General features: G+C 46.0%; 1 protein-coding gene and 1 pseudogene across 1 annotated transcript in view; one reads left to right on the top strand and one right to left on the bottom strand.

Annotated features, from left to right (window-relative positions):
- Colgalt2 (collagen beta(1-O)galactosyltransferase 2) overlaps positions 1 to 11,508 on the bottom strand; it is a 105,479-nt gene extending 93,971 nt beyond the window's left edge. The window contains exon 1 of the mRNA XM_021197980.1: positions 10,984 to 11,508. Coding sequence (XP_021053639.1) covers positions 10,984 to 11,243 — 260 coding nt within the window. The 5' untranslated portion in view covers positions 11,244 to 11,508. The remainder of the gene's footprint in view (positions 1 to 10,983) is intronic.
- Positions 4,594 to 5,095, top strand: LOC110321625 (annotated as a pseudogene).
- Positions 11,509 to 12,722: the final 1,214 nt, after the last annotated feature.

Genomic DNA, 12,722 nt, shown 5'->3' with positions numbered 1-12,722 from the left:
CACTCCAGAAGAGGGCATCAGATCTTGTTACGGATGGTTGTGAGCCACCATGTGGTTGCTGGGATTTGAACTCTGGACCTTTGGAAGAGCAGTTGGGTGCTCTTACCCACTGAGCCATCTCACCAGCCCAGCTTTTTTTTTCATTGAACTTTTGGACCTTTTTTTTCTTTCCATTTATTTCTGCTCTGGTTTTTATTAATCCTTCTCTTATACTAATTTGGGGGCGGGCTTGCACTTGTCTTCCTAGTTCCTTGATAGACATCATTGTTAACCCATTGGGTTAGAAACCATAGGTTATCTTGCTAAAGTGAGAAACAAAGAATGGAAATTAGTGTGCTTAGCAAAGTTTAAAATATAGTAAGACCAAGGAAGGCTGGAGAGGAGAGCGATCATTTACTAAATATTTTCAGTGCTAGCTGTTTCAAGCCTTCCATGTCAGCTCCATGAAACTCACCCAAAACAAGGCCCATTCTGGCTGCCTGGGTGCTCTCCGCTCAACCTGTGTTAGCAGAGGGAGTGTGGGCATGTAGGAGCTGTGCACTAAGCTGGCTGTCCCTTGGCACAGTGATGACGTGAAAAATCCCGATCCCACTTGGCATCAATTTCCCACTATCTTGGCAGGTCTACACCACAATCACTGTGGTGTGTGCCACTTGGCCAGGAATATAAGGCTGGCTGGCCACCAAGAAACAAAGAAGCCTTCTATTAGCCCAGCAAGACACTCTGTTGGGAATGCCAGGGCCCTGAATGTCTACAAATACATTTTTTTTTGCAGGTATCTCAGGAATTTAATTTCCACTGTTGAGTGTCTAGAAAGTCCTGCATTTCTCAAGACCTTAAAAAGGAGCAATTTCCCACTGCAGCTTTCAATGAGGATACCAATAGCTCATCCTAGACTCCTCTGGTTCCTGTCTTATTTGCTACCTAATAGAACAAGAAGCTTGGGATAGCCTTCTACCCTGCTCTCCAACATGGACAGTCACTCTCAAAAGAACAACTAGAAACAGACCTATACTGTCTTAAAATCCTATTGTCCAAAGTGCACGTGCTACAGTCTAATTCATTGTTATTACTGTCTGGTGGTGGTGGTGGTGGTGGTGGTGGTGGTGGTGGTGGTGGTGGTGGTGGTAGCTAGTAGCTCAAATGGGGAGATTTCGATTTAAAAAACCTTTCTCCAACCTGGTATATACCCATCAGCTGACTCTAACTGAACCCGAGAGGAAATGAACTATTCTAACACAGCCAACATGCCACTGTCTTAGTCAGGGTTTCTATTCCTGCACAAACATCATGACCAAGAAGCAAGTTGGGGAGGAAAGGGTTTATTTGGCTTACATTTCCATACTGCTGTTGATCACCAAAGGATGCAGGACTGGAACTCAAGCAGGTCAGAAAGCAGGAGCTGATGCAGAAGCCATGGAGGGATGTTCTTTACTGGCTTGCTTCCACTGGCTTGCTCAGTCCACTCTCTTATAGAATATAAGACTGCCAGCCCAGAGATGGCACCACCCACAAGGGGCCCTCCCCACTTGATCACTAATTGAGAAAATGCCTTACAGCTGGATCTTATGGAGGCACTTCCCCAACTGAAGCTCCTTTCTCTGTGATAACTCCAGCTGTGTCAAGTTGACACAAAGCTATCCAGTACAGCCACCGAACCCAGGTACTCATAAAAGTCCTTTAGCAGAAGTCTTTCTGGCTTTCTGCCTCATTTGGGACCTTAGAGTCTAGGGTGAGTACTTAGATTATTCACACTCCTGGATGCATGTTTCCTAAGGTATCCTCAAACATGGATCAGAAAGCACAGGAGGGAGAAAGTTATTTTTGCATCTTGTGTATAGAAACAACAATTCTCAACGAGACGGGAGATAATCATCAGCCTGTTGAATTTGCCAAACAGCTAAAAATAATAATAAAAACAATTATAGACTCAACAAAATGAATTTATTATTACGCCCTGAGCTTAGCCCTAGCAGGCCATCATGAAATTGTTATTCAAAGCTTAAGTCTGAAAAAAAAAAAAAAAAAACTTTGCGCATTTGGCATTCCTAGAGAAGTACTTTCCAGCCAAATCTAAGGTTTAATTCATGTGAGAAACTTGGCTAATGCCACCAACTACAGATGCAATATTTGCATGGCAGTATGTTCCACTAAATGAATCCTAGCCATTATGTGTATATTCTGCATGGATTTTCAATTATTACCTATAACAAGTTTTTTTTTTTAAAGTTATGACCATTAACACGGCTTTCCTACTAGAAGAATAAAGAACAGAAGGAAAGGTAATATAACCCTGATTTATTTACCACTATGTCACCCGATGGCCACTTGCCAAGCCTTCTAATGCTAAGTAGTTACTACTTGGGTCCCAGCCTGAGGAAGGAGCGCCCAAATGCCAGCAGAGGTCAGGAACAGCAAGTCAAAGAGACAACAGGGACTTATTGCAAACTCATACAGTGTGGGGCTCATGGGGACTTGGTGGCTCATGGGGACTTGGTGGCTCATGGGGACTTGGTGGCTCATGGGGACTTGGTGGCCTGAACAAAGTTCACGGCACAGAGACTACTTAGCATCTCTTGTGGAGAAATGCAGGCCTGGCAATGTCAGGTGTTCATTACACAGTCATGGTCATTTGCAAAACATTATAAACTCACACGTTAATGATATAGGCTTTGCAGATGCACATTACAATTTACGTACAATTACAAAAAAATTACAAAAGTACTTTTTAAAAGACTGAATAAGAAGGCTGGAGAGATGGTTCAGTGATTAAAAACACTGGTTGCTCTTAATAGGGGCTTAGGTTTGAGTCCCAGTATTTACACGGCAACTCACAACCACATGTAACTTAAGTTCCAATGCCCTCCTCTGGCTTCTGAGGATACCAGGCACACGTGATGCCCAGACACACATGCAGGCAGAACACTTACACCCATAAATTAGTAAAAGATTTAAAAATATTGTAAAAAGAGTGATTAGGGCCATATTTTCTAGAGGACAAAGAGTCAAGGGCAAGAAAGAAGGGGAATGTCATCAGAGAGGGGATGATGTCATCAGAGAGGGGAATGATGTCATCAGGGAATGATGTCTTCAGAAAAGGAATGGTGTCATCAGAGAGGGGGATGATGTGATCAGAGAGGGGGATGTTACCAGAGAGGTGCTCAGAGTAACCTCCTGAAATAGAGGTTATGTGAAACTGTTCTGATTCTACCAGCTGGAAAGATGCAGGATGCAGGTAAGGGTGCCTTGTCAGTGTGTAAAGACCCTGATACAGAGAGATGGGTTTCAAACCATCACACTTGAGCAGGGTACAGGCAGCATCTATATTTGGGTCAAAATATGTCACACATTGACAGCTTCTAGACAAATATGCAAAATACTCTCATTGCTTACCTCTGGCAGGTGAGATTTACATCTCATCGAATTCCCACAGTGTCTGATGGTTTTAGTACGGGGGGGGGGGGGCTAGCATTTTAAGTTGTAAAATAAAAAAGTAACTACACCTGAGTTCTAAAACAATTAATCTTTTAAGATATTTTGGTTTGGGAGCTGGAGAGATGGCTTAGCGGTTAAGAGCACTGACTGCTCTTCCAAAGGTCCTGAGTTCAAATACCAGCAACCACATGGTGACTCACAACCATCCGTAATGAGATCTGACGCCCTCTTCTGGAGTGTCTGAAAACAGCTACAGTGTACTTAACATATAATAAATAAATAAATCTTTAAAAAAAAAAGATATTTTGGTTTTAAATTATGTGTATATATGTGGGGAGTGTGTGTGGGGGAGGGGTTACACCTGAGTGCAATGCCCTCAGAGAGTAGAGGGCGTCAGATTCTCTGCAGCTGGAGTTTCAAGTAGTTGGGAGCCTCCCAAAGTGATGGCTGAGGGTAAGAGGGGACTGAACCTGAGTCCTCTGTGAGAGTAGTACTTGCTCTTAATCAATGAGCCATCGCTCCAGCCCCTGGTATAATTTTTAATCACGAATTTTTGATATGTTAACATAAATGTCATCAAAATAACAAGCCACTTTGAGAGTAAACCTGTGGAAGCCATGTAGTTCTTGATGGTTTAAGTACGCACAGTGAAATCTCCTCGTAAGGTGGTAACTGGTCCCAACAAATATGTTATAGGCTAACAGCTTTCTCTCTGACTTCACTGTATAATGTTACACATTGTGAAGTAATGTGTAGAAACAACCTTTATAGTTCCCTACTATCAACCCCATGAAACCCTCATAATGGTCCTACTATCCTGCTCCCCAGAGTGGAGACAGTGGCACACAGTGAAATGACCCATGCACACATTTAAGTGTTGGGAAGGGACCACAGCACAACCGACAACATTCCTGGTTACAGAGCTCTCATTGTTCCTTCCTAAAGCCACAGGAGACAGCCCAGCAGGAGGACTGCAGGAAGCGCATGCCTGTGACCAGAGAGTGGCAAGGGGATGGAGGATAAAGGTCCGGAGAGCTCTAGCTGCCATCTTGCGACCCCCGTGCATGTGTGCGCCTTATCTCAGCTGGTCTGACGAAGACCCCCTGAGCTGAGCGTGAACCTTAGTTCCCCACGCGGCCCCATTTTCACTCCTACAAGATGAAAGAAACGATCACGAACCAGGAAAAACTCGCCAAACTGCAGGCACAAGTGCGCATTGGTGGGAAAGGAACTGCTCGTAGAAAGAAGGTGGTTCACAGGATAGCAACGGCAGACTGCAGATAAAAAAAACTGCAGTTCTCCTTAAGGAAGTTAGGGGTAAACAATATCTCTCTGGTGTTGAAGAGGTGAACATGTTTACAAACCAAGGAGCAGTGATCCATTTTAACAACCCTAAAGTTCAGGCATCTCTGGCAGCAAACACCTTCACCATTACAGGCCATGCTGAGACACACCAGTGGACGGCCATCATGCTTCCCAGCAGCCTAAACCAGCTGGGTGCAGACAGTGTGACTAGCTTAAGGAGACCAGCTGAAGCGCTGCCCAAACAGTCTGTGGACTGAAAAGCACTGCTTGCTACTGGAGAGGATGCTGCTGCCGAAAGTTCCAGATCTGGTGGGGAATTTTGATGAAGTTGGCTTCTAAGAATGAGGCAAACTGAAGCAACTTCTGAAGCAGGTGACACTTGCAGAAGTTATAGGAGCTGCTATTTTATATCATGACTGCTTTTTAGTATTTCTTATTTGTTCCTGGGGAATCTTCTAAAATAGCGCTGAGCTCAGTAACTAGTCAGTGCCTGAGCTAAGTGACAAAATGATCAGGACAGCGGAAGAGAACCATTGAGCACACCCTCCCCACCCCCACCCCTGCTCCCTTTCAAGCAGAAGAGACAATCCTCAGTTGAAAGAAATGCGGGTGGTCTTCCGCTTCCCAAGCTGGGTCAACTGGATAGAAGCAAAGGGAGAGCTAATTGGACCTTTCTTGCTCCTAAGTGGACCGTGTGCACTTATTGTGGAACATCAGTCACAGGCTCACGTTCTGACTCCACCATGGGCTAGCCTTACATGCTCTGTGCCTCGGTTTCCTCTCATATAAAGTGAGAAAGTGAAATGTGTAATAGCCCTTCCTAGATTTGTTACTGGGAATAAGCCTGTTACCACATGTCTTGGTTAGAGTTTCTATTGCTACGATGAAACACCATGACCAAAAAGCAAGTTAGGGAGGAAAGGGTTTATTCTGCTTACACTTCCCATCACTGTTCACCACGGAAGGAAGTCAGGAACTTGGAGGCAGGAGCTGATGCAGATGTTCAACCTGCTTTCTTATAGAACACAGGACCATCAGCCCAGGGATGGCTCCACCCACAATTGACTGGGCCCTCCTCCATCAATCATTAATTAAGAATATGCCTTACAGCCAAATCCTAGGAAGTCCTTTTTTCAGTCTGTGTGTCAAGTTGGCATAAGACTAGCCAGCACGCCACACAAAACCTTAAGAACACTGACCTCTAGATGTTAGCTGTGTTGTGCTGGCAGTGTTTTGCTAAAATGATTAATATTTTTTACGTGTTATTTTATTTTATTTTATTTTGGATAAGTGTATACTGAGTGTACATTAATGGAGGCCAGAGTGCTTTTTAAAAACTTTATTTTGGGGCTGGTGAGATGGCTCAGTGGGTAAGAGCACCCAACTGCTCTTCCGAAGGTCCAGAGTTCAAATCCCAGCAACCACATGGTGGCTCATAACCATCCCTAACAAGATCTGACGCCCTCTTCTGGAGTGTCTGAAGATAGCTACAATGTACTTACATATAATAAATAAATCTTTAAAAAAAAANATTTAAAAAAAAAAAAAAAACTTTATTTTGAGGCCTGATGACAGGCTCAGTGGGTAAAGGGTGCCTGTACCCAAGCCTAACAACCCGAATCCAATCCCTGGGACCCACTTGGTGGAAAAAAAACAACCAACTTCAGCAAGTTGTGCTCTCTCTCTCTCTCTCTCTCTCTCTCTCTCTCTCACACACACACACACACATACACACACACACTAATAAAAAAATCATTAAAAACCCTAAAAAACAAAATTTCATTTTTCAAATACAGAGCTAAGGAAGAAAAAACAAGTTTAATAGGATAGGTTTTCTCATTTATTTAGCAGCATTTAAGCAAAAGGCTTGGTGCATACACTTCTCTTATCAGTACAATAACTATTTGAGGAAGGCCTTATGTCAGTCACTTTCAGATGAGGAAGGTCCATCTCACCACAGATGCCCATGGTGACCCAGAAAACTTTAACCTCAGTCCACTTGATTCTAATCTGTAAAATCCTTAACCCCATTCCGATGAACCAGGTCGGAAGAAAACTAAGAAAAAAAAGAAAACAAAATAATATCAAGAAGGCCACTAAAGAAGCATCCGTTCTGCTGTAAAACTGCTAAAGCTTGTCTTTGAAGGGATGACAGCACATGCCATACTCCTGGCAAACTACGACATCATTTCCACCCCAGGTGCTGAACACTATCACTATTAGCCGTTTAGGACAGTTTACAAACACACTTACATCAGTGTATCTAGTTGAGCTGCTTCCAGAATCCTTCTGCTTGGCCATTAAAATGTGGGAGTAAATTCCAGCTAATCCCCAAACAAGGCAGAGATAAGGCAGGGAACAAAATATCCGCACTAGTTCCTCAGAACAAGCAGAAGCCCATTGCTGAGTACTTAGGTCAGCACATCTTTTTTTTTTTTTTTTTTTTTCCCCCGAGACAGGGTTTCTCTGTATCACCCTGGCTGTCCTGGAACTCACTCTGTAGACCAGGCTGGCCTCGAACTTAGAAATCCACCTGCCTCTGCCTCCCAAGTGCTGGGATTAAAGGCGTGCCAACACATCTTATCCATTTATTTAACACCATAAAAAGCGGTTCTCAGTTTAGTATAATACTTTGCACCCCTCTGCCAGATGAAACGCCCAGATTGGTCCACACTCACATAGCAGCTACTGCTGTGTGACTCTCACCACAAGCACCATGGGCCAGCCAAATGATAAACTTAAGGTCTTTTTTCGGATTGAGTTATTTCTTCTTTTGGGCCAAATGTACCCTTTTCCAGTTCTCACTACTGGTACATGGACCTTACTTAGCCAAACCACAGCTTTGGGAAGTGAACAGAGGTCGGCCTTCCCTCTATGCTTGTTCTGGGCAGCAGCGAATTGAAGAGAAGCCATCAAAGCACATTGCCTCATGGCACGGGCCTCACAGTTCCTGTACCTCAGCACAGTACCACGAGTTTTAGAGCACACAGAATGAAGTTCCTGCCTTGTTTCATATCCCAGATTGTGCTACTTGAAGAAAAACAACGATTGTGTTGAGTTTGAGATCAGACAAGAAAACGGAATTCCCCCCCCCTTGCTGCTATGAAGTAGTATGAAACAAAGCTTTTCCTGTGCTCAAGCAACCTCTCCAACCCCAAATGCACTTTCCAAAAGCAGAGTTGGTTCGCTTCTCACCTGTGTGTGTGTAGTACAGATCAGAGCTAAGAGAATCACACGGCAAGGAAGTCTGCATGTGACCCATGAGCCAGTCTCAATGATGCTGTCAGCCAGGGAGAAATGTCTTGATCTTCAGTGATCTGGGAAAGAAATCCTATCCCGTGTTCTTCCAGACCTCCCAGAGGGTGGAGGAGAAGAAAGAGTCTGCACCGAGTTACTGAAACACCACTCAGCGAAAGCTAGCATCCCAGACTGTACTCAGCAATACTTGCTTGGATGCTCTGGGTAGCTCACAGCCACTTTTTAAAGGTGCAGAGCAGACATCTAGTTTGGCATCTCGGATATTGAGTAGATCTTGGGTTGAAGAAAGAAGGAGGAAGCAACTAGTGGAAGATCATCATGACCACACATTCCACTGCCTCGCTATCTATGTCATAACCTAGAACTCTCCCAGACAAATCCTCTTCTAGAGACTACTTTAAAATGGACTTTTAAAACAGATTTATTCATTTTTCTGTATCTCTGTGTATTTGTGGCCACATGTGTGTGTGTGTTTGCAGAGGACCGAATGGGGTGCTGGATACCCTGGACCTGGAGATTCTGGTGGCTGTCAATTGTCTGACATGGTCCTGGGAAATAAACTGCAGTTTAGTCCTTTGCAAGAGCTGCAAATTCTCTTAACCTCTGAGCCATTATCTCTGGCCCCCTGAGAACTGGCATTTTTGTTGATATTTTAAGCGTTATACAGGGCTTCTAAGACAGAACCAAGTGTGTCCAGAGATTGCCCCTATCCTCACCAAGTGTTGGGAATCTTCCTCAGCCTTCTCATGCTGGCAGAGATAAGTGCAGTGACACAGACTGTAAGTGAAAATAAGGGGAAAGAGGCCACAAAGGTCTATGCAGAATCAGAATGACACTCATCTAAGCAGAACATGAGGGTTCATAGGATCTGGAACACCCATGGAATTTAGGATAAAACATTGGTTGCTTGTTGACTCCAGTTATATCACAAAATCTATATAGAATTTAAGCTAGGAAGAATTTTTACAGTCATCTTCCAGCCCTCTTATACTTATGAGAAATCAATGTCTATGGATTCTGAAACATGTGGTCCCAATCCCATTAGCTATTCTCGGATACTCTAATTTGTAATTTATAGATGTCTGCGAATTTTGTTTATATCTTGTTCCTAACCTTCCTCCCTTTTGAAGAGCAAGCAGTCTGTAGGCAAACTCCTGTGTCGGATTTTAGTTTTATCTTTTGTGGTGATCCCATCTTTATTGTCAGCTGGATTGCACTGGGTTTAAAATCACCAAAGAGGGCCGGGCGTGGTGGCCCACGCCTTTAATCCCAGCACTCGGGAGGCAGACACAGGCGGATTTCTGAGTTCGAGGCCAGTCTGGTCTACAGAGTGAGTTCCAGGACAGCCAGGGCTTTACAGAGAAACCCTGTCTTGGAAAAAAAAAAAATCACCAAGGAAAGACACTTCTGGGTGAGGCTATGAAGTTGCTTCCAGCAGGGAAGTGAGACCTACCCAGACTGTAGGCGGCGCTGTTCCATGGCTAGGGACCCTGGTCTAAACCAGAGAGAGCAAGTGGAACATCACCATCCATCGCTCTGCAATCTGCCTGTGGATTCAATGGGGCCAGCGAGCTCACACTTCTGCAGCCAAGCCTTTCTCACCACGGTGAACTACACCCTCCAACTTCCTTTCCTTAAGCTGCTTTTGTCAATACACCATTTATCAATTCTGTGGCCTTACGTGAGTCTCAGTATTCGCTTTTCCTTCTCCTAGCTCCTCATGGTAAATATTGTAAGGTTTTGAGAACTTACACAGCACTTAAAAACCAAAACCATATGTAGAAGATTTCTTTTGCAAAGAAAGCAGGACGAAACTTGAGATTTGAAATGCTTCTGGCATGGAAGTGGTTAAAACACACACACACACACACACACACACACACACACACACTCAGTGCAAATCTGGCTTACCAACGTTCCCACTTTCTTTGCACATAACATGCTCTTCTCCGTGGGAGCAGTCACGTATGGCAGGGTGTATAGGGAAGCAGTGAGCCCACAGAGCTGTACTGTGCCTCTTGTTTGCTTTCGCGCCTCAGTACCTCTGCTACCAGGTACTGTTAGGCTGCCAATTAGCTCCCCGCCCCCTCTCTCCCCACCTCTGCTTTAGGATATGTCTTGTCTGGGGATAATTCCTAAAAAAAAAAAAAAAAAAAAAAAAACATTCCAGGATGGCTCTAGCTTTTAATCTCAGGGATAAGGGAGGCTTGCCTAACAATCAGACAGCTTGTCTTCCCTGGTCAGATTTTACTTTCTCTGCAGACCACCTAGAGCAGGTCTGCCGGACTCCACCACTCATGCTTGGATTTAAAGGTGTGGAACTGGACTGAGGTCTACGGGAAGGGAAGGAAGGGACAGACTTCCATTGATTCCCTGTCCTGATCCACAGCGAACACAAAGGGACCAAGCATAGAATTCTTTGGCCTGAAGACAAAACTTGACTGTTTATCCTCCCAAAGGTGACTCCGTAGCGTCCCAGCATAGACCCTAGGGGCACCTCAGGGCAGTTTGCATCTGCTGCGGAACGTGTCCCAGGAGGCTGAACGGGCAGGGACCTTCTGGGGCTCCCAAGACCAGCCCACAGTATGGTGTGATTGGAAAGACTCCAAACAAAGCTTCAAAACCTCCATCCCTGAGTTCAGATAACCCAGGGGAGGACCAGGAGCCAAGTTACTCAGGGAGCAGGCGCCTAGCACCTGCAAGTCCGGGTGACTCACTCTTCATCTTCCAAGTCTCTGTGGACCCCTTTCCTGCCTTAATTAAGTTCTGTGTATCATATCTGGAGACGACACTCTCTCCCAGTAGAAACCAGGAAGAGGAGGGGGATAAGGAAAGTCAAGGTCACCGGATTCTCGTCTATAGGTTCTCTCATCTCCCTCCCGGCCCCACCACGCTCTCAGCCCAGGACCCACGCAGGAAGCGAGGGAGTGTGCGCAGCAGGCTGCCCTCATCCTCCGCGGTGGCCCGGGACCCCTACCCGCTCACCAGATGGCCATCCTGCTCTTGGGGTAGTCCAGCCGTTCCAGGCAGCCAAGGAAGTGAGGCAGCGTGTGCGCAGCGTTGCGGGCGAGGACGACCACGAACACCGTGGGTTTCTGCAGGGGCGACTCGGGGAACGCCACCGTTTCCTCTCCGTCCTCATCGGAGTCGGGCTCGGCGGCGAAGCGCGCCCGGCAGCCGCGGCGGAGCAGGGCGGAGGACAGCAGCAACAGCGCGCAGGCGACAGTGGCGAGGCGCGCAGCCATGTTCCGTAGCCGGCGGGAGGCAGCGATGCCGCCAGCGGCGCTGGGGATGCGGCTGCCCCGGGACGGCGGGAGCGCGCACCGGCACTGACTTCTGCGACTCGCGGGACCCGCCGCCGTCCAGCCTTGGCCTGAGTCCCCTGTGCACCGACTCCCTGCCACCCGCGCTCGCCCCGTGCTCCGCCCTGCAGACAGGTCGACTTCGTGAGGCTGATCGTCCCGAGTTCCAGGGAAAGTTCCCCTAGTCCAGGCTGCGCTTGTACAGCTGAGGTCTGCGGCTTCCTCTAGAGCTGTGAGGTGTGGCTCTGACTGCCAATGGGCGTGTGTGTGTGTGTGTGTGTGTGTGTGTGTGTGTGTGTGTGTGTGTACATAACGGTACAACCCCAAGAAAATTTATTCTGCTTTTGCAAACCGCAGTCTGAAGTTCTTCACAGTGACGCGATGTATCCAAGGTTTTATAATGCACCTATTGACAGATTAGAGTTCTAAAACTGGATGTCTCCTCAACCACCCAGGACTGTGAGAAACAATGTTATAACTTCTACAGAGGCAGAATGCTTGTATTTCTATAGACACACAACTTCTCCTGAAATTTTGAAGACTTGGAGAATTTTAGACCTCAAATCAGAACCCTGAAAATAATAGCTCCTAATGGATCAATATTCTGGAGTCCCATCCCCCACCCTCTCTCTTTCTCTCTCTCCTCCTCCCTTCCTCCCTCCTTCCCTCCTTTCTTTCTTTCTCCAGCCCAAGGAGCACCTTCCTAAGTGAGGAGATGAAAAGGAAAAGATTCACATGCCCCTCCCTACTTAATCACCCAAACTGACAGAGTGGGAAGATCAGCACAAGTCAAAGAGAAGAGAGAGAATGGAGGGCAGAAGACAGGGCCAAGGTAGAACATAAAACACGATCATTTGGCAAAATGTTTAAGCAGCTGGAATACTCAGCTAGAGGTTCTTTGCTTTGAAGATAACATATGGACCAGAGTAAACTGTGGCATGAAATCCACAGCCTTTGCCCTGTGTGCAGACTGAACTAGGGGCCCTGGCAGTTCATGATCGTCACTGCCAGGCCAACCAGCCCTCAGCTCTGACACACAGAGTGTGTGTGTCTTTTACTGTGTGTCTTTTATCTTCTCCATAACTGTTGGAAGGCCTCAACTTGCTCTTCTCTGCTCTCCAAACCTTCAACTACTCCATTTGTAGCAACTCCCTTCTCTCATCCTAAAACTTAGCCCATTCTCACGTCCTTAAAACAAACACTTTTTTAAAACTTTTTCCAATTTTTTATTAGGTATTTTCTTCATTTACACTTCAAATGCTATCCCGAAAGTTCCCTATACCCTCCCCCCCTCCCCTACCCACCCACTCCCACTTCTTGGCCCTGGCAATCCCCTGTACTGGGGCATATAAAGTTTGCAAGACCAAGGGGCCTCTCTTCCCAATGATGGCCGATTAGGCCATCTTCTGCTACATATGCAGC

Source organism: Mus pahari, chromosome 5, assembly GCF_900095145.1.
Source record: "Mus pahari chromosome 5, PAHARI_EIJ_v1.1, whole genome shotgun sequence".
NCBI lineage: Eukaryota > Metazoa > Chordata > Mammalia > Rodentia > Muridae > Mus > Mus pahari.
The sequence above is the reverse complement of the archived record's forward strand: the minus strand, read 5'-3'. Positions and strand labels throughout refer to the sequence as shown.